The sequence below is a fragment of the Sturnus vulgaris genome, chromosome 3 (assembly GCF_052056855.1).
Source record: "Sturnus vulgaris isolate bStuVul1 chromosome 3, bStuVul1.hap1, whole genome shotgun sequence".
Taxonomy (NCBI): domain Eukaryota; kingdom Metazoa; phylum Chordata; class Aves; order Passeriformes; family Sturnidae; genus Sturnus; species Sturnus vulgaris.
In genome coordinates, this window is record NC_142245.1 from 101,217,504 (window position 1) to 101,240,316 (window position 22,813).

Sequence of the window (22,813 nt, forward strand, 5' to 3'; positions counted from 1 at the left end):
GTTGGCTTCAGTCAGTAATTTTCCATCCTGGCCACAATTTTTTGGAAGTTTGATAACAAAAATGTTATTCCACTTAGGTTGTTGTTCAGGCAACAAAAATAATTTTCCAAGGCTGTTCACTAAAACACAGGAACTTGTTAGACAGCACAAGTCCCTGGGAGAAGAGAGTGTTTCTGATAAGCTCAAGAGGAGCTCAGCCAGTTGCTGTTTGTCAAGGCTGATGCCTAATGAGCATTTTTAAGATCACAGTGTGGCCAGGGTGGGGGGAAAGCACCCTCAGTCAGTGAAAGAATTGCAATGTGCTGAGCTTGGATCTTTGAATTTGCTGTTACAGCCTCTAGGATTGTCTTCTATAACCCTGTCCCTTAGCCCAGAGGCAATTGCAAACACCTCATTCATGGATCACACGGTGAGAAGCTTCCATCAGTTCATGTCGACATGGTGTGTGTCTGGAGAGCACAGCTCCAGGCCTTCAGATCACCCACAGTCTGCCTGCAGGGGGTGGCAGGGAAGGAAGGACTCAGGGATGCCATACATGGGCAGAACCAGGCTGCCCTTTCTCTGCAAACATCATTAAATTCCCTTCAAATCATAGATTGTGCTTTTCGACAAATGAGTATCCCAGACCTTCTGTGAACTTCTATAAACAGTGAGAAGCCTTGTCTAGATTTATATAACCTACAAAACCGAATGTAGTTTATATGATTTTAGCCTCAAAGCACTTCTCACAAGTTATCCCAGGCAATCAGAAGAGGAATCAAAACTAGCAGATTCGTGTCCTGGATAAACCCTTCAGCAGTTACTGAGGTCCCAGCAGGGTGCCAGGGACAGCCCATGCACAGGGATCATGGAACACAAGGGTTTCGAACTTGCAGCCAGCCCAAGCACGCTGGGAGCAGCTCATGGCCTGGCCAGCATGTGAACTTTGACACTGACAAGGACAAGCTAAAGTGACTTTTGAAATCACTGTTTAATTATGCTTATAAATTAGGCTCTTCACACACACCGAAAAGATCATTCCAAATGAAGACAATTGCTGGCTTTCAAATCCTTTCCAACACACAGTAATTTGCAGGAATTGTCTCTCTTCTTTAAAAATCACATTATTTAAAACTAATTAACATCTGAAAACTCTGACAAGTGATTTCCCACACCAAATAAGGGCTGAACTGGCAATCTTCAGCACTTTTTTCCAGTAAGAATCAGCAAAACTAGGCATTTTATAATTATGGATCCTGGCTGTTGCTATTGCTGATAAATGCATTTAGATAATTAGTCATTCTTATTGAAGAGAAGACAAAAATAGTATTAGAAACTTTTAATTTATTAAGAGTCCTCAAATAGCCAAGAGAGCTTCTTACACATACAAATGTACTGAAAATTGATAGATATGGACTCAACAAAAACAATAATATCTCAGAAAAAAATCAAGCATTATTACACAAATTCAGAGTAAGGTTCTGTCACATTTACAAACAAACTTGTAACTTGTAAGTTCAGCATCACTCAGGAATTTTTCAAGTCCAAGTTGAATCTTTTCAGCTAGTTAGTGCACTGAGCTTATACAGTACATTGTTTCCCAGCATCACCAATGGGCAATACTGGATGTAACCAAGCAGTAAAAGCAGTGGTTTAGTCTTCAAAAGTCCATTCGTTCCACTGAAGGTGCACTGTTAAAACAACAGATGTATTTAATAAAATAATAATAGTATAATTGTCATATTACAGCTTCTTCCATTTCACTGTGACAATTGTGTGGCTAAAAAATTACTTTTACTACTAGAAAACCTGTACGAATGAGTGAGGAAAAACAATCACTAGAGATTTGTTAAGAATGAAAAATTCTAATGTTTAATTTAAATGAACTGTTCTGCTGTAGAAGACACTTCCTTAGCATTTTTAAGATGGTTATTTTGTAAAAATATACTTCCTTACTCTATAGATAAGGTAGGTAATGGCTAAGAGTAAGAGGGCATGTTTAGATTAAATATTAGGAATAAATTCTTTATAATTTCTTAGAGTGGAGAGGTAGTGGCACAGGTTGCCAAGAGAAGCTGTCTGTGGATGCCTTATCATCTCTGGCAGCAGTCAAAGCCAGGCTGGATGGGGCTTTGAGCAACCAGGATATGACGAAATGGCCTCAAGCTGCACTAGGGGAGGATTCAGGTTGGACATGTGGAAGAATTTTTTCACTGAAAGAATTGTGAAGCACTGGAACAGGCTGCCTAGAGGGAGGTGGTGGAGTCACCATCCCTGGGGGGGAGTTCAAAGAACCACTGGATCTGACAGTGCTGTGGTCTAGTTGACATTGTGGTGTTTGGCCAAAGGCTGGAGCTGATGGTCTTGGAGGTCTTTCCAACTTAAATAATTCTGTGATGTAGGGGAAGGTGTCTCTGCCAAAAGCAGAGAGGTTGGAACTATGTGATCTTTAAGGTCTCTTCCAACCCTAGCCATTCTAGGATTTTATGATCATTAACAACCCACCCCACCATACAGCATTCAGAATTAGTTGTTAGTGTTGGAATTTTTTACACATTTTATGGCAAACATTTTTCTGAATTGTTAAATTAGTGTAGGGGGAATTAATGATTCTCTTTGGCAGACCTCCCCACACACCAAATAAGAACAGCAATGTAAAACATCAAATAGAGAGTTTGCCTGAAGGAAAAGGCCAATCTTCCTGTGCAAGAAAATGCTTTCTTAGTTTTAATCCTCACTCCCAGAGGTTCACTAGAGGAGCACCTTCCTCATTTTTACTGTGTTCTTTGTATTAACTGTGCTATCACTTTGCTTTTATTTATTATTATTACAGTTCAGCCTGCAGTTTGAATTTCATAGACAGAAAAATAGTATCCTATATTGAAGTCCTGTATTCTGGGGCCAGAGGTTGGTAGGACATACATAAAAATTCAAGATTACTTTCTGACACAAGCTTACACTTGGCATTTTCTCCTCAATTTACATAGGATACTACTATGCATTTTGCAGAATTAGGGAACCGTGTGGAAAACTGAACTAACTCTCAATCTGCATTTAGGTATATTTATGCTTATCAGTGTCACCTGTGCCACCTTATTTGTATTGTAGAACATAGGGCATTTAATTTCACTGCATCTGTCTAAAATAGCTGTAGAGTTGCTGGCTAGAACATTCAGGGATTAATTAGCTTTGACAGTCTCACTTGTGAATAGATGTATAGTTGTCAATACTGTATGATCAGGAAACCAAGGACTTGGACTTCCAATTAAAAACCAGACCAGCCAACCCACTCCTACAGAAATCTCTTGTGTACAGTGTGATACTGGGATGAAGCAAGCCCCAGCACAGCATTTGTACAGTGACAGTTCATTCCCTTAGAAAATCCAGTTTCCAAATTCCATAGCTCTGTTTTATGGATACAAAAGATAATAAACATGTAGTCCTAAAGCATTTTACATATTTTTGCAAACTGAGCCACAAAAACATTGTGATACTTGGCTAAAGCTCTGCTGTACGTAAACTCCAGAAACTGGAAGAGACCAATTTAAGTAGTTATTAATCATTCTTCTGAAAACTTCTACAGTACTGTGGCATCAAAAGATCCAGATCTAAGTGTTATGTAACAGCACCACATAAAACAGATTTTCAATTTTCATGTAATTTGAAACGTTTGTAGTTACTCAGTGAATTGCAACAAAGGCAGCCCAACATGTTTCATTAGACTATTCCATATTTTTGTAAGCTTATATTATTTTGTAAGCTTATTTAATTTCTTTGCTGTACAAAGGCAGAAATGCAAACCATCTCAATAAATGTACATCAGTAACTACCTAGAAATGATACAAGTATGTACACAAAGCCCAATTATTTCACTTCAGTGTTGATACCATAGTTCATGTAGAGCTGGATGCAAACAGCACCTACACAGTGTAAGGCGTAACTCTCAGGATATTTACATCTTGTTCTTTATAGCAAAGGCTTCCAATACACAGTAACAGCTCTTTGTCACACTTGTATTTGACAATCCTGCTTAGTAGTGCAGCCTCAGAACTGAAAAGTGCATTTATTAATTTTATACATTCTCACACAGATTGTGGACCATTCCAGAAATAGTTCTCCAACCTTCCTTTTTGGAAGTAATTGATTATCTATGTTTTCTGTCAATTAAAACTATAAGGTAAAAATACCGTTTTCCCAAAGTTCTGTAGGTCACGTGCAACTAAGAAAACAAAGCTCCTAAACGCAACTCCAGAAACTGTTGTCTTTTGACTTGGGAAGATAAGCAATCCTGTGAAAGCACTCAACCACTCCACTGCTGGCTTTTTAAAACACTTTGGAACATTTCAGGTTCCGAAGTTTGCAGATCCAAGCAGCTTTGGAAAAGCACTATTACACAGATATTTACATTCTGTATTAGATTTTTGGGTTGCAATTAATCTGGCATCTCAAATGGTTTTTTTTCTTCCATCGGAGATCTCACTTTAAAAGGAAAATTTAAAAGGAATATGATTACTCTAATTGCAGAAAATACAATTCTGAGTTATTTCACAGGCAAAATGAAGTACAAAAATGCTTAGGATGAAAAAGTCAACTCTTCCCTTCACCTATAAAGTAGCACTTCTAAAAATAATTTCTCTCTTTGTGTTCTGAGCTACAGCAATTCCTGCCACATTTATTTTTAAGCCACAACATCCTGCAACAGTAGGGTTCTTCAGAGTCTTTATTCCATCCAATCTTGTTTTAGATTAAAATACTACACCCTGTCTTCTGCCTGCCTTCCCTTAGGGCAAGAATGAGCAGCACAGTTCTCATTTAAAACAGCATCATAACTCTCATGGCAACAATCTCAGTTGATCAGGACTCTGTAGTGCAGCAGCTGAGAGCTGACACATGCTGCTCCATCCACGGAGCACAGCTCTGACAGGAAACCAGCAAAGAGTGAAGGAAGGGAAAGGCCAGGGATCGAGAATGCCTTGCTCTATGTGCATGTGCCTGACTCCCTGACCTCCTGCTGCTGTGAGGTAACACAACAGCACAATCTTCTCTTCCAGGCGTTTCCTATACTCCTACACATCTTAGCCCACAAACTATGCTCAGAAAATTATACTTGGTCTACAGTACAGCTTATCACTTTATCAGAATGATATGACAATCTTAAAAAAAAAACAAAACAAAAAAACTACACGTGGATAAAAATGTAAAAGGAAGAAGTTACCCTCATCAGGATAAAATGACATCTCAGTTTCACTAGTGACAGTATCCATATCTTCACAAGTTTTGGCATCTGGCTTCTCTTTTTCCACCTCACATAGATACACGTCAATGGGTCCTTTTGTGCTCTTCACATGTACTTCTATGTGATCCTATAAATAAGCAACTTGCATATAAGCCAAAGAACAAATCTTACACATTCTTTCTCTATTTTTGCACATATTTAAAAGACAATAGATTAAGAACATAAATACAGAAATGATGTAGCTATTTAAAATTGTGTTACTACTTCCACATAAATTATGACTATTACACACATTTGTAGGACAATTATTATGCAGAATTAAGCTAACAAGTTTTCATTTTTGATGAATGTGCACTGAAGTATTTGTTTAGTCTATTGACCTTCAGATATATGACCAAGACTTACTATATATTTAGGAAGGGTAATGAAATTTAAAAACTTGACAAAACAGTGCGATGAATCAGACAGCAAACTAGAGCACGTAGCTTTAATGACATGGTAAAGCAACTAATCCCTATCACTTCTGCTGCTTTCCTTCAGCACTCATCGCATTGCAAGACACAGAGCAAATAAATCTTAATGCACAATGGAGAAAATATTAGATTCTAATGCATAACCTTTTAAATTCTGCCTTTTTACTGCTTCAGGAGGCATTTGGAATTTTATCTTTTTCATCTCCACTGGATGACAGACAGCTCCTCTGACCAGGGATATTACAGGCGATCTATGCAGTGGATCTAATTATTTTGGTTCTACTGATTCACCTCCTTTTCCTAAGATACCCCCACCTTTATGGCCACACAGTAAGGCAACCTCAATGACCATGCAATGTGGAAGATTATCAAAAAAGTTCATGCAAAAAAACCTGAATTGAAGTTCTGTTTGCTACCTTAGGCTGCCTTTCAGGATTTGCCCTCTCAGAGCACTGCCAACAGTGGGTTCCCAGTACACAGGCCCCACTATGCAGTTGCAGCACTGCTGGGTGCAGGGGGCAGGGTCTGGCTCCTCTGTGAGAAGAGAACAGAGCCTGTGTATTGCACTGTGGGGTGAGGACAGGGCACAGCCCCACTCCATGAGAAATCCCACTAGATATGATCTACCAGAGTGACAAAACGTTTTTTCCAACCATACTGTACATTGCATACTTTATTACAGCTGTTCCATTCTCTCTAGCAAAACCAGGTAGCTAAAGCTCAGATACGTTTATGGCTTAATAATTTAGGCAAAAAGAAAAATACAGCAAGTAAGTTTCTAAGAACTATTGAACCTGCAGCACTTTTTGGTGTAACATAAGAACAACAATGAACTACCACTATCTGCATGACAAAAACTGGAAATAAATTACTGACTGCTGCTGCAAAAAATCAAAATTGAGAACTTTTGTTCCTTTAGGAGAAACATATAAGACTTACGTCCTTAGGAACTGGTATTTCCAATTTAGTTTCCTCTGGAGCTTTGATTGCGATCACAATCTGTTCCTGAAATGCCTGAATGCTTCGGATATCTTGGTATGTCACATAAGCTAGTGTATACATTGGTCAAGGATTCTATAAAGTAATTTACTAATGGGCAGAAGCAAAGAGTGTGATGTGAAGATATGTTTAGGCAGAATACTAACTTCAGAAAATTGATCAACAATTCAGCAGAGGTTAATACTAGCTTTGTAAAATGAAGTATCAGCTAATGGTAGAAAAATACTTTTCTGTATTTCCAGGAAAGAAAAAAAGCATTTAAAAATATACTCAATGTTATACAAAAACCCAAACAGTTTTCACAGATGTTGTCATAAGTCTACAAAGCAGAGAGAATACTGTTCTTCAGAACCATACATAGGTTCATTACATACAAAATACATTCTATTTTCTAACAGCATGAAAATAATTTCATGAGACACTATAAAACAATTTTCTCAACCAGTAAGGTGTAAACAAGATGAGCACATTTCATTTGCGCACACACCTTAACACCCTGCCAAACAAGGGAGCTAAATATAAATTCAATCTTTATGCCATATATTAAAACAAATCTATTTTCTATTGTTAAAACCCATCTGAAAGTCCAAGCTGCACTAGGATATCTTCAAGAGAGAAGAGTATTAGGACACAACCGACATACCATTTCATCTCCTTGGCGACAGGCCACTGGGACTCCATTCTGAGTCCTTTCTGTCATCTCACTACGCAGCTTGAGCTCACTGGTAGGTCAAGACCTGCCCCTGACAACTCAAATGGAGAGAACAGCGTGATGGTCAGGGTACTAAGACTATTGCTCCACTTCTTTCTTCTGCAGTGGAAAGGTCACACAAGCAGCACTCCTCTGAGGACAAGCTAGACCGTCCATGATACTGCAAAGCAAGGCACACAACTGGCATTCTCAAATACAAAATAATCAAAAGCTTGCTATTATAAAAGTCATCATCAAGCAGTGCTACATACCCGTGGTATCAGCCTACACTTCCAAATAGATACGTATGTGCAACCAAAACCATGTTTTTGTTAAAATAATGCAAGAGTTAAAAGGATATTTTGCATTTTCTTTGTCATCTGTTAGTTCAAATATCTGATGAGCACAATTCTTGATTAATTCATCCAGAGCTTCTTCCATGGCTGTTAAGTCAGAAAGTTCATCTTTAAGGTTTTGCTGCTCTGGTGCTTTTCCAACAACTTGGTCAAGATTGTTACCTCTAAAAGAATATGAAAGTTGTCTATTATGTTTATATAAATAAACGTCTGTTAATTAAACATCAAGTATACTAACAGAAAACAGTAAGGAACTCTGGCATCCTTTATTCTGCTGAAATATGCTTCCATGTACTAATGCACTTGATACTTGTTAACGTATTAGGTAATTCACACAGCATAAGAATACAGAACTTAAAACATTATATATGAGAAGTAATGTAATATGCTTAAAGATACTCTTAAAGTTATAAACATTAGTCAACATTGTTGGGAGTTACTGTTTCAGAAACTAGAAGTTTCAAAGCCAACTCACATCCACTGGATAAGATTCTTAGACCTTTTCTGAATCAAGTCGATTCCATCCAACACATTGGTGATGTCATATACTCTTCGTTTTCGTACTCCAAGTGTTGTTGCAACTTCATTTAAATCAAGGACACCGTCTGGAGCTTTTTTGAGAAGAGCCATAAATCTTCGTGTCAAAAGCACCAAGGATGCATCAAATCGAGGCCTTTTGCCTTCTGCTGTTTCTGTAAAGTTTCAGTAGAATGTTTAGGGTAAGCTACTACATAAGCATGAAGTATTCCTTAAAAAAAGTGATAGTGATGAAGTAACAATGAAGATAAAAGTATGGAAGCACTGCAGTTTTTAATACTGACATTGCAATGGCACCATATAAAGCCTATTAAGCACACATACCTTCATTTGTTTGCAATGAGTTTAAATAAATAGCAAGCATGCATTTTTGTGTTTTCAGCATTCATGACTCCACACTGCTAGCATGGATATTAGTAACTGAGTAACTGTATGTTCTACAGGACATGAGATTGGATCACTGAACAAATACCAATGAAACCTTTGGTTAACTATAGATAGCGCTGAGGTGTTGCCAGAGAAACGCAGCTCTATCTCTGCTCCATGACACTGTTAAGAGTATTTTTTCACTCCTTTTTGGTCCAGTTTAACCAGTAGACCTCCAATGTAACCATCAGGCAAGGTTCAGGAGTCAGCTAGGCTTCAGGACTGTTTCAGCCTGGCCATGAACAATCTGCTCTGGAACTGAAGAACTTGATATGCAGACAAACTCTGTTTGCACTATTTGGTCTCGGGGCAAAAGAAGTGGTCATTCCAATATTTGATTTGCTAATGCAACAAAGATCTACAGCTATCCTGACACCCTGGCTTAAGAGATTCCTGTGCTATGTGTATCCATTACCAACATACTTGCAGGAACGGTAGAAGTCACTGATGAGTAACTTGAGATTGTTATTTATGCATGCAAAACACAAAAAAAAGCACCTACTTTTGAGGCACAAAGAAGTCATAGTATGCACACACTCATTTGATGCCAGTCAATAAAAGATTGTCAATTCTGCTGTTACTTGTCTTTTCTCCCATAAAGCAAACCAGGTATTTCATCTGATCAACGTGTGTCCCTGGGCAATATTCCAGTCTAACGCTTCAAGAAAAGGTGTGTGTGTAAAAAAGTATCCTAGATAACATTCTACTTCAACCATCAGTATTTTTCCCAAGATGAATGAGATATGCACTTTTACTCATAACATATCACACCCATTCCATAGCTGCAAGCTCATGCACTCCTTAACATGAAGTGACAGTTTTGGACTATGTTACTGTGAAATGTGTGGAACAATTTAACTGGTGAGAAAATAAGCAAAAAAACCCCAACATCCAAAAATTCACCCAAGTTTACTTCCACATTTGCTAATACCAGCTGAAACCCAGCATTTGACAGTATGTTGTTCCAGTTTTCTGTAATTCACTTTTCCTGTGCATTATTTTCTATATAGCAGTGGGAAGGTACACTTGCAACAGATCTGAAGAGGAAAAGCCATAAAGACTGTATTGCTTCACATCTGTTATTTTAGTCAATGTTCAGCATTTTTCCTGATCTGCTGATATTAAACACAATTTTTCATTTGTCTACAGCATGTACTCACATTGTAGAAAGGCATGAAATACTGCAAGATTTTCCACACATGACACATAGCAACTTACTTTTCACAAGCTGTGTGTTCTCTTGCACATTCAGGTTGACCATTGGTGCCTGAGGAAATAAAAAGGAAAAAAAAGAAACTGTCAGAAAATGCTATCTACAGGGGGAGCTTCTTCAGAAGAAATCCTCAAATCTACTTTAGATGTCACAGCCATCACAGTTCTGACAATTCAACAGCTATTACTGTGAAGTGTCACTAGATAGCAAGAATATATGCTCTTTAATTCCTGCCAGAATTTTCAGCCCTTAATCTCAGCACAACTCACTCTGTTTTCAAAAATAGGAAACACCATTGAACTCACTGATGCTCAGGCAAGCTGCAACCTCTCTCGATTTTGTTTTAATTCACGGCCCATCATGTAAAACTGTGAAATATCTGGCCACCTTTTAAAGTTCTTAACTTGCTGGCAAGTATGGAATGAAACTTGTCAGGGGAAGTTTGGGTTAGATATTCGGAAACTGGTTCTTCTCCCAGAGGATGGCTGGGCACTGGAACAGGCTCTCCAAGAAGTGGTCACAGCAGCAAGCCTGCCAGAGTTCAAGAAGCTCTTGGACGATGCTCTCAGGAACATGGTGTGACTCTTGGGATTGTCCTGTGCTGAGACAAGAGTCAAAACTTGATGATCCTTATGGGTCCTTTCCAACTCAGGATCTGCTATGATTTTACTGAAGGGCTGCTATGGCTTGACAAGCTCTCTCAGGAGTTTATTAACAGCCTTCCTGTACTAGTGGGCCTAAATCAGGAACAGCATTCCAAGGGCAACCTAATACATGCCAAGTAAGAGAAAAGAACCATTTCCCTCAATTTACTGTTCTCCTGCTAAGTAAGACAGCCTCACATGCCTCAATGTCAGGGCATGGTACAAGTGCACATTTAGCCCACTGTCCATGAGGACCCCAAGTCCTTTCAACAGGGTGGTCCCCCAGCCTGTACCACTGCAGGGTAAAGCAAAGGCTGTAAGACTTGATTTTCAACTTCCTGGGTTTATGAGGTGTTAGATGACCCCTTCCTCCAGCCCATAAACCTCACATCCTCCACCTATCAACAGGACAGGCCCGAGGAGAGACCCTGCCACACACCCACCAAAGCTGCTCTATCATTCCTCTTCATAAGTGGTCAGGGAAGAACAAGAAGTTCATGAGTTGAGCTAAGGAGCAAAAGAGATCACTCCCTGAATATCATCATGGACAAAACAGAGTCAGCTTGGGAATATTAATAAAATTTATTACCAATAAAATCAGAGCAGAATAATGAGAAATAAAACACGTCTTAAAAAACACCTTCCCCCACACCTCCCACCTTCTCAAGCTCTACCTCTCCACACCAGCAGCACAGGGGAGACAGGAATGGGAGTTATGTCAGTTCATCAAATGTTGTTCCTACTGCTACTGAGGGAGGAGAGTCCTTCTTCTACTTCAGTGTGGGGCTCCCTCCCACAGAAGACAGTCCCCAATGAAGTCCTACAATATAAATCCATCCCACAGCAACAGTTCACCAACTGCTTCAACGTGCATCGCTATTCCTCAGGGTGCAGTCCGTCAGGCACAGCCTGCTCCAGCGTGGATCAAGGGTCACAAGTCCTACCAGAAAATCTGCTCCAGGATGTGCTCTACTCTCCATGGGTCCCTGCTAGGAGCCTGCTCCAGCATGGGCTTCAAACAAGTCCACAGCCTCCTTTCAGGCATCCAACTGCTCCAGCCTGGGTATCCTCCATAGGCTGCAGGTGGGTCTCTGCATCCCCATGGTCCTCCATGGGCTGCAGGGGTGCAGCTGCTTCACCATGCACTGCACCACAGGCTGCAGGGAGTCTCTGCTGCAGCACCTGGAGCACCTCCTCCTCCTCTTTCTCCACTCACCTTGGTGTCTGTAGAGTTGTTCCTCTCACAAATTCTCAGTCCACTCTTCTCTGGCTGCAATTACAACTGTATAATAACGTTTTTTCCCTTCTTAAATATGTTATCACAGAGGCACTACTAGTATCTCTAATAAACTCTGCCTTGGCCAGTCACAGATCCATTCTGGAGCTACCTGGCATTAGCTCTGCAGGACATGGGGGAAAAATTCTGGCAGCTTCTCACAGAAGCCATCCTGCAGACCCCCACCTACTATCAAAACCTGACCACAAAAACCCAATACAAGGTATACAAGCCCAAGACTTCCTTTGTCTGGGGTCCTTGCTCCAGCTGTTATACCAAGATTAAGTTATTTTAATAATCCAAATGTCTGAGAGTCTGCTATTGGGAACTTGGGTTCAATCTGGTGAGGACCTTGTCTGTGTGATTGTGGGGGTGCAGCTGCAAAGGGGCCTCGGTCCCACCTCAGGTGGTGCCAGAGTGACTGACAAGAGTGGCTCTTGAATGGTCAGACAGGGAAATTTCTGTAATACTGTGACCTTTGACACTCCTTGCTAGTTTCAACACTACAACTTTGGCTTTCCAAGCATCATATCTGCATGTCCAAGCACTTTTTATCCTTGTTCTTCTGTCTGCCCTGCATATGTTCTTTTTGCCATGAGTGTCATGATGAAATGCGTTTTTCCTTACTGATCGCCTTATCTTCAGCTCCTCCAGCTTCCAAAGCTGCCTTCCCTAAAATCTCAACTACCTCTTGGCAGAATAAGCTGGAGTCTTGAAGACTGAGTAAGCTGGTATCTGGGTTCTGCACTTTGCTACTACACTTCCTTACCAGTAGGCTCAGGGTCTTGAATATCCCACTGTTAAGAAAACTTCCCAGTCTGCCCATTCATGAGACTCTCTGGCAGCCACACTTCTAGTGAGAGGCTGCCACTGCTGGGACTGAAGCCCCTTCATGGGGGACAGCCTCAGTGAGCTATTGGGAGGCTCACTTGACTCCCTACATACCACACTCATACATTCAAGCCATGTTTCCTTACTGGTTCAACCCCAGGTTTCCCACTGCAGAGTCTCAGACATCTCTCCATAAAGCAATTTATTCAATAAATTCAGTATTCTGTGCTGTGCAGCAACAACAGAAACAGTCCAAGCTGGTACCTCCAAAGAGGGATGAACAACAAAGGAACCTCTAAGTTTTTATACTCATAGTCTACCCAGGTAAATCTGGCTCTTCCCCCTGAAGAATTCTTCCTGCTGTATCTCTTCATCCACCTCGGCAGTGCCCCCATCTTTGTGCCCTTTTGTTATCCAAAGGGTTGGCAGTTCATAGCTTCTGCTGTGTGCCTCAGTTTCCACTCACCTGGTCAGTGCCGCTGTCTTCCTGCCCTTTGTTATCCCAAGGGTTGGGCAGTTATGGCCTCTTGTCTAAGGATCCCAACCATCTGGTGTCTGCAAACCGAGCTACCTGCACTAGATGTAATTCACACCCACTATTCCATGGCCATCACAGGCAAGGCTGCTAATGACTACCATATCTTTGACCTCCCTGTTTATAAGAAGTTGATTCAGGAAAGTATCACCCATTGTAAACTCATCTAAATACCTACATAAAGAAACTGTGCCAAACACCATTTGCTTCGTACAATCATCACTTCAATAACCCACCTAAAAACTTACATGAACTCTTTCACGGCTTTAAGAAAATACTATCAAGTAACCTTTAGCTCAACTGACAAGGGTAATTTTTTAAAAGCAACACATTTAAAGAAGTTTCACATAACTAGAAGTATGCATCATGAAAATCAACTAAAAAAAAAGTAACAATTTTTAAAAGTTTTACAAAATAGGCTTTTTTTTTTCTAGCTACTTCATAGCATTGCCAAAGGTAATTGTGGCAGCTGCACCTAAGACGATCACAGATGTTAAGAAAACACACTGTAGTCTCCTTTTCTCACACTTAGCTACAACATATTTAGCTCGATAAAGAGGCTATAGGTAACACAGGCAAGAAAAACCATCCCTTTGCATTTTAGCACCTTTCCGGGGAAGCCCGCCCCAACGCCCCGAGGGAGAGCAGCACCCCAAGGCTCCTTTCGGGTACCACGCTGCCTGGCCCGCCGCGCCTTTCCCGCCCACAGACGCGCCGGCTTTCGGCCGCCTCCTCAGCAGCTCCGGCGGCAGCAGCGCAGCCGCAGCGCCGTCCCGCCCTCTCCCCATCCACAGGCAGCGCCTGGCTGTGCCGCCCGCCATGTACCTCACTCACGCGCAGCGTGTCCGGCTGCAGCGGCCTCAGGCGCTCCCACTTGCCGGGGCTGGCCATGTCCGCCCAGCCCCTCCTCCTCCCTACCCCGGCCGACGCCGAGACGAGGCGCTAGAGGAGGGAGGCCGCACAGACGCCCTCACGCCGAGGCTCCGAGCCGCCGCCGGGCGCGGGGCGCCGCGGGGCCGCTCCCGCCCTCGCCGCTGCCCGTCATGGCCGCCGCTCCCGCGCGCGCCTGAGGCGGCCGCCGGGGCGGGAACGGGCGGGACCCGCGCACGCGCCCTCCCCTCCGCCGCCGGGGCGCTCTCCCTGTGTTACCCATCGGCCCCCGCGGCGCTTTCCCGCCCTGCCCGGCTTCTCCCGGCTTCTCCCGGCTTCTCCCGGCTTCTCCCGGCTTCTCCCGCTCCCGGGACAGCCCCGCCTCACCGAGCGCCCGCAGGAATGCGCCAAATCACCTCCTTTCGTCCGCTCCCAACAGCCGTCTCGACCGGCAGAGGATGCGGTCTGCTCGCCCCCGTCCTCGCCTCTGTGACAACGGGAGCGCGCTCAGCACTGCCGCGGCCAGCGTGGGTTAAGGAGAGGAATCACAGAATATTCTGACTTGCAAGGGACCCATATAGATCGTCGAGTCCAGCTCGTGGCTCTGCACAGGACACCTCAAGAATCACACCATGTGTCCGACAATATTGTCCAAATGCTTCCTGGGCTCTGTCAGGCTCTTGCTCTGGCCACTTCCCTGAGGAGCCTGTTCCAGTGTTCAGCCACCCTCTGGGTGAAGAACCATTTTCTAATACTCAACCTAAACTTCTCTGACACAACTTCAGGCCATTCCCTCAGGTCCTGTCCCTGTCCCCACAGAGCAGAGATCAGTGTCTGTCCCTCTCTTCCCCTCCCAAGGAAGTTGTACCTGCAGTGAGGTCTCCCCTCGGTCTCCTTCAGGCTGAACAGACCAAGTGTCCTCAGCCACTCCTCACACGGCTTCCCCACAAGAAGAGGGTCCTCAGTGGTTACTGGGAGGAACAGATTTCTCTTTCCTCCAGGTAACAACAGCATGAACAAGGAGAGAGCATTCTGTCTGAGCATTGCCATGCAAGTAGGTGTGAGAGTAATTAGTATTGATTCCCTGCCAAATTAGCTGCTTCTGTCATTGTTTGCTAGTATGAGGTAGCCAAAGCTGTGTGTGTCACTCACAGGGGAGACACAGATAGAATGCTCATGCCAGGAATAAGTTAATTACAAGAGGTTTGTGAGTGAAAGACAAGGTATATTCCTCTAGAGCCAGACAGGAACCATCAAATGTGGCATGTCCAAAGTAATCTGTCCATTTACTTTGCAGCAACATCCTTTCCCAAGTCCCAGCTCCACTGCTCCTGCCCTTTCCTCCATTCTTCTGATAACATTTTACAAGCACTGATGCCTTGCTCATTTGCCAACCTCAGCAGTAGTCTCAAAATTTCCCAATTGTGTAGATAACGTCTGTCCGACAAAAACATTTCTTTAAAACACACCTTCTTGTTGGCCCATCTATTGCTTGATTGCTCTTTGTGGTAATTAACTCTCTTTTCTACAGAAGGTAAGTCTGTCATGGAGTTATTTTGCTTAAAGAATTATGAACTATTTTGCTTCTCCCACCCACACTTCAGGTGAAATTTCTAGTCACTTTCCTGATTTCATCAGACCTGTAAAACTGCCAGTCTGGTATGAGGAACTCAAAGCCATGGAGAACTTTGCTCATATTCTAATATGTCAGACCAAACATGCCAACTAACACTCTATTATATTGAAAAAATACTAAATTTTCATTTACTGCATGTTTCATAGCCCTTCCAGTCAGACATTTCTTTAGAGTAGCTTTTGGTATCATCAGTGATGTACCAAATGCCTTGACAGAGGATGGAGTTTTCTTCATAGCAACAAATTTTCAGTCAAGTACTTGTGTGGTAATATTTCACCTTGTAGAGAAGTCTAGAACGAAGGTGAATTGTTCTCGTGCTCTAATGAATCAAAAAGAATAAAGGAGGCAAAAATATATTGCAGCTCCTCAAAGGCAGGATTTCTGTGTTTCAGCACATTTGGAGTTGTGCATTTAAGGACGTCATGCAAATGCTGGTTGTCAGTATTGCAAGGTGAGGTTACACTGCTGCCAGGTGCCGGTTTTCCTATCATGGAAGGGACACATGATTACACCAAAATGTAAAAATGCTCATTTTTGTGTGTGCAACCTAACCTAATTGCTAACTTCTCTGTGGTGACGTATGAAGTTCCATGAGGAATGTATGTTTTTCACTCTTTTTTGTATTCTGGAAGATGTATTTTATCATTGCAATTACAGATTGTATAAATCTACTGTGATAAAGCAGGCTTTTTCCACCTGGAACCACAAAATGGTTTGGAGTAGATGTCTAGGCCATGTTAGTTTGAGGTGATGTGAGGAATGTGCCAAGCAGTATTAAAGTCGTTGAATAGGAATTGGTGGCTGTTGGCTGGCCGTATATTAGGAAGAGGCTAACAACTCATAATTTGAGGATTAGGATACATGAATTCCTGTATTAACCCATGTGGAAAACATTGCATCAACATTACATATAACTATGCTGTTGTTCTAGCCAGTCATAAGATCAAATCCTGTTCTTCCTGTCCTTCTCTGTCCTTGCCTGCTCGTCCTTGCCTTGTATCTCATGGGCTGAAGAAGAGCCCCCCACAGACTGAGATTCAGGAAGAGTTTTCTATATTCATATGAAAATTAGAAAGTCTTACTATTCTTTTAAATAAAAATTAGATTTTGAAGTAACTCGCGACTATCAGGAGTTTTGGCGTTCTGTAAAGAGTTTTATTCTAGTATGTTATTATTTACATTTTACAAAGCTGATAACTAAACATCACACATTCTTTACTAGAATCACCCTGTAAATAAAAATTAAAATTGTACTAAATTTACTGTTATCTGAACACATACTAAAATGACTGTGCATTCTTTTAAGACTTCTAGACATGAATTGTACAAAACATGATTCTTAAAATAAAATAAAGATTTGCTTACTTATCTGAAATCAGTTTCTTTTTCATTACATTGATTCTTAATGTGCCACCAGGGGGCAATAATTCGTTTTCTAAACCTGATCTTTTACTCTCAAAACCTGCCAGAATTCTGGATTTATTAACATTTTGAAATGACTGTATGTGAGTCAAAACATAAGTTTCTTTAAAATGCTTCTTAAATTACTTGTGTAATTTAATATTTTACCCTGCACTACTTAGCTATGTAGATTTTACTTGTATTTTGAGCAGCTAAATTTGACTGCTTTGTAAAAGTTTTACTGGTGAACTTCACAGAGGACCGAAGTGGTGAAAGATTTGGATTTCGTGCAGTATGGGATTTTTTGGGGTGGTTTTTATATTGCCCTTGTAATATTCGAAATTTGTTTTCATCATATTATTTTCCCATTCTTTTCTTTTTGCTGCACTAATACACTATTAATATTTATTAGCCTATATATGTGATCCTGAAATTGGAAATATATCCATTAGAAGGTACCTTTATATTCTTATATGGTTTTTTCCTTTATGTTCATAGTAGTTGCAACATTGTGCAGTTAAAGCCAAGGCCACCTTCAGTAAAACTACAATTCTGTATCAAATGCAATCTTTCCTTTTGTGACAATAAACTTACAACTGGATTTTACATTAGGTGCACACGTAGTGCTGAAAAGATGAGCCAGAGGAAATATGTTCCTGCAAAAATACAAAATCATGAAAGACAGCCATAGCTTTAAATATCTATTTGAATTACCTGGGACTATAGAATTATCTATATTTTTGTATATTAGTATGTCAGTCTGTAGAAGTTTCCAGGCCTCCCTAAGGTCCTCACCACTGCATAACCATTAAGCATAAAGATATAAATTTTTATGTTGTAAAATGTAATGACTTAAATCTGTTTCCGGCAATAGTAGAATCTTTTTTGATGTGCTCAGCTTAATCTGCCTGAAAAAAAAATTCTTCCTGTATACATGGCAAGTAGTCATCCTTTAAGAAGGCAGGTCTCCTATTTCTTCACTTTGTTGTGTGAGTATGGGGAAGATTGAGTCAGTTAATCAGATCAGAGCAGCAGAGTTCTAAACAGTGTTTGTTTCTGTCATGTCTTGAATAACACTTAAAGGTCATCGATGTGGTATCACATTGGAGACATAGGGTTTAGTTCATGATATAAACTGAAGCTCCTGCTTCTTCTACCTGTAATTCAGAAAAGAAATTATATCGATGGAAAAAGGACACTTAAGGTGACATTAGGGTTGTGTAAATAGCACATACGTGCTGTATATAAACAGAGGTGTCTTACTGGAAAGGTTCAGTGAATATTGTGTTCTTAGGAAGGTTTGGAAATTTGGCAGTAAGCCATCTGCTATTGTCTGACAGAGCTTGAGAGTTCCTAGGCAAAGGGCTTTACAGAGCCTGCTGGAAGTTTTCATCCATGCTAAGGAGTTTATCAACAGAAGAAGATTCCTGTTGCAAAAGGTCATTATTACATTTTTTGTTTGTATCTTTTCTGTGGCAGAGGAGGTGCAAAATTCCCTGATGTATTTAATTTTGGCAACTTTTAATGTATGGAGAATTTGAAGTATGTCCTCATAAGGTGGTTGTCTTTATATCCTGAGTTTAAAAGTATCCTTGAAGTTAGTGGTTTGTTTTTTTCTTTTGTTATTTTAAATAAATTTATGTTATGGTTTAATTTTATCTTGTAATGTGAAAAAGTGTTATACCGTACCGAAATTAAAGTAGCTTGCTTTTACATGTGCACTGAGATTTTTGGTTTAGCACATTCACTGATGATGGGATTGTCAAGATGCATAAAAGTCATTCAAGCCTAACATGGAAGTGCATTGGCCACTTCCATCTTTTCCTCCAGTTTCTCACTCTCTAATAGCAGTGAGAACTTGAAATGGATGAGGAATGTTGGGGCATCTGTTTGTGCTGAGGGAAGGTGTAGGAAAAAGAGATTCTGGGAAAGTGCCAGAAAAGAAGTGTCAGCCACTGGGAGGCAAGCTGTCGGCAGATGCTGGGAAAACAGAAACCACTGGAAAATCTCAGGTACTTGTTTCCATTTTTGAGGCATCTGCATTCCTCCATGCTCTGCTAGTCCAGCACCAGTGCTTCCATGTCTTACCCTTGTAAACAGGTCCCAGGCCTCCAGCAAGATGAGATCACCTCTGCCCCAGAGGATTAAGCAGACTTTTCTGCCTCTCTTCTTATCCTTCCCTTCCTCTCACATTTCAACCACAAGCAAAATGGAAGGTAGATATTACCTATGGTAATATCTATTCAGCTATTACTGAATGGTAATACCATTATTTTACCATTACTCATTGTTTTACCATTGAGGAATGGCAAAATGCAGTTTTGCCTACAATACTGAGGAACCTTAGAATCAGAGATTCAATTAGGTTGGAAAAGACCTCTAAGATCATCAAGTCCAACCATTAGCCCAGCACTGCCAAGTCCACCACTAAACCATGTCCCTATGTACCACATTGGCACATCTAAATATCTCCAGGAATAGCTACTTAACCACTTTCCTTGGCAGCCTGTTCCAAAGCTTGACAACCCTTTTGGTGAAGAAGTTTCCCCTAATATCCAGTCTAAACCTTCTCTGGTGCCACTTGAGGCTGTTTCCTCTCATCCTATCTCTTACTGCTTGGAAAGAGACCAACACCCCCCTCGTTCCAACAGCCTTACAGGTGGTTATAGAGAGTTGTCACCCAAGAGTGATAAGGTCTCCTGGAGCCTCCTTTTCTTCACCTTGAGTTGGTTCTGATCAGAAGGCAAATTGTAAAAAATAAGAATAGATTATTAATTGTAAATGACAGTTTATATAATTACAGGAAAGCAAAAATGATCAGTTTTTACATTCTGCAGCAGTGAGTTCTACAATTTTAACTTGTTAGAAAAAACAAAGTAATTTGTTTCAAATATGTTCCCTAATCATGCCATTTGGTGCTCTGTAATTCCTGTACTACAGGAAGCTGGAAGAATTTCTTTTCAGTGCACTTTTTCCATATTATTCTCAACTAAATATCTCAATAGATATTTATCAGCTCAGTTACCAATTTTCCAATTTGAAGACTTCTAACCTATGTAATCTGTTTTGTCTGGAAAGTATTTCAAATCTCTAGTCACTCTTTTATGTTGCTTTTCTATTCTGCTGTAGCCTTTTCAAATGTGACATTTGAAAGGAATAACACTCTTATCTGAAAGGGAAAAAAAGTAAAGGGCAAAAGGATATTTTTTGCACAACGTGAGAACAATAAAGCTGTGGATCACATTGTCCAGAAATGTAGTGTAGTCTTCATCCTTGGAAGTTTCCAAGACACAGCTGAATAAAGCCTTAAGTAACCTTACTGCATAGCTCACTTGTCTTTGACTGTGAGAATGGGTTAGACACAGCCAGTGGTCCCTTCAAAGAAGCTACCTATGATCCCATGATCGGATATCCAGTCAAGGTATAGACTTAATGCAAAGTATAGACTAAATGCAATGTCAAACTGATGTTTTCTTCTTTATTTTCTATTCTTTTCCTAAAATATTTTGTGTGCCTTTTCAACAGCTGATGAGCATTGAACTGTTTTGAGAAAACTGTCTATGGTGCTCAAACCTCTCTTTACTAAGTGGGTAAGAGTCCATCATTTTGCACGCAGTTGGCAGCTGCAGCCAGAGCAGGAGAAAAAGCATCAAACGGTGGTGTTGTGAAGTGTGGCTTTGGGAGCAACATCTCTCCATTCTCTCTGTGCCAAGTTACTTCTCTGAATTTGGACACAAGCAGATAGTAGGGAGAAAGTATGTTTGGGATTGCGTGGTTGCGTGGCTGCTGCTGTTGGCTGGTGCAGTGGCAAAAACATTGGTTCAAAGAGAGAGAGTTGTCTGCTGCAAGGGAAGAGGACTGCACTTCATGTCACTGCCATGTCCATTGCCCCTGGTATTCTCCTGCACTGGACAGACTCAGCAAGCTGGCCTAGCTTTAGATCCCTGACCATTCTTCTCCTGCTCTCTGCATAGGTGACTCTTCTGGCTAGTTGCTTTTGTTCCTCCACTGATCTCCTAATCTCTGTAGAGTACCCATACTGCCAGCATCTTGGCTCTGAGTGCCACTGTGGCTTGTTAGAGACAGATAATTTCATGCACATCCGTTGTTTTTCATTTATTTCTACTTAGTTGAACCTGCCTTTTCAATAATCCACTTCTATGAGATATGCCTGCAACATTTAACTGTCTACATTTGTGTATCCTGAATAGTTTTCTGTCACTTCAGTTTTCTGTGCTGTACAAGGTATCAAGCTTCATTAAAGCTGTATTCACCTCATCAGTCAGCCATTGGTGATCCACTCTTATATACCACTCTTCTACTACTGAAGTTGATTTAAGGTGTATATATATATAGGTCTTAATCTCATAGCTAGTAGTTCAACAGCTTTCTATTTTGTGTAAAAAACTTCTTCTTCTGGTGATATGTTACTTCCAAATGATCTGTCCGTTCTAAAGCTTCCTTTGCTGACCATCAGAAAGAAGTTCTTGACCTTCAGAAATTGTGCTCACAAATGTGACATCTCTGGAGTGTTCTAAAAAAGCATCTAGATGATTTTATAGAGATATTTGGGCAGCAAAATAGATACAAATCTGGTTCTCTCTCCTTGTTTTAACCTTTTTTATTTTTGAAGTTTCCCTGTTCTTAAAACAAAACCTCTGACTTAGTACAGCTTAGGAACAGTATGGTTTGGTGACCGTACATCACTGGTGAGAGCCAGAAGTGTCTTGAGGCCTCCAGAGGGAGACCCTGTCCACCTAAATAAGGTGTGTAACCTTAAGCAGTCAAGATCTTTTAGAAGCCTTCAGCATCACTTATCTCTCTCCACAGTCTCTGTAAAGAACATAAACACTTTATAAGGTCTGTTTTATCATACGTCTAAAATAAGGTCCTTAAGAAAACATACTGGTTAGCTGTAATTATACATGACTTTTGGGATCCATGTACTGGTTGCCTGAAAGTGCTTCTAATCACCAAAACTGCCCAAGTGAAAAAAAGACCCCTTGAACATGTTTGTCATTTAAGTCGAAAAGTCAGAGGACTTGTGCTTGTGTTTTCTCTGATCTTAAAGGGGTTATTTCATAGCTCATAATCTTAAAAATTGTTACTGGTTACTTTTTCCCTTTCATTCTCCATTGCATCATCAGAGTACGTTAGTATTTAAGTCTGGCTTTGCAGGGGAAAAGTTTGGAACCTTCTTTACAAAAAAGCTATTTAGAATAAAGCTTGAGAAACAAAGAGCATAAACAATAGGTAAGCTGGATTTGGGAGATAACTAGCTATCCAGGGCACTTTTCTTTATCTGTATAGATCTCTTGAACTAATCTCCAAGTGGCAGGCTTTGGCTACTGTGACTTGATTTTTTTTTTTTTTTTTTTTTTTTTTTAACACACGGATAAATCCCCAAAGTTTCCAATTTCTCCAGAAGACTTGCACTTTCCCTTTATATCCCCGGTCTTCCCTGTGCATTTTCTGTTGTATAACTCTTATTTCCCCCGAGGAATTGTCTGCACTTCAGATCGCAGAGCCGCCTAAGGCACGTCTGGTTGGGAAGATACCATATTCCGTGGGAAGCAGGGGTGAGGATGCCGGGGCGGGGAGGAAAGGCGGGGGAAGGGTGAGGGGCTGTATTCTTGACCTTAGGTAGCTGGTGCTGAGAGGTAGCGCATTGTGTGGGAGCACAGAGAGAGCTGCAGCTCGTGGATGGGAA

General features: G+C 41.0%; 1 protein-coding gene across 4 annotated transcripts; it reads right to left on the reverse strand.

Annotated features, from left to right (window-relative positions):
- Window positions 1-1,303: 1,303 nt before the first annotated feature.
- On the reverse strand, window positions 1,304-14,240 carry E2F6 (E2F transcription factor 6). Of its 4 annotated transcripts, none has more exons than XM_088162417.1 (7): window positions 14,022-14,240; window positions 9,916-9,964; window positions 8,210-8,426; window positions 7,739-7,898; window positions 6,628-6,741; window positions 5,195-5,342; window positions 1,304-1,670 (listed from the first exon to the last, which is right to left on the reverse strand). In XM_088162417.1, exons 1-7 carry the CDS (start codon window positions 14,085-14,087, stop codon window positions 1,633-1,635), a joined length of 792 nt encoding a protein of 263 aa, XP_088018543.1. In that variant the 5' UTR covers window positions 14,088-14,240; the 3' UTR covers window positions 1,304-1,632. The 4 variants fall into 4 exon arrangements, with proteins under 4 accessions (XP_088018543.1, XP_088018541.1, XP_088018542.1 ...); XM_088162415.1 differs by having other exon boundaries at window positions 1,304-4,458; XM_088162416.1 differs by having other exon boundaries at window positions 1,304-4,458; window positions 14,031-14,102.
- Window positions 14,241-22,813: the final 8,573 nt, after the last annotated feature.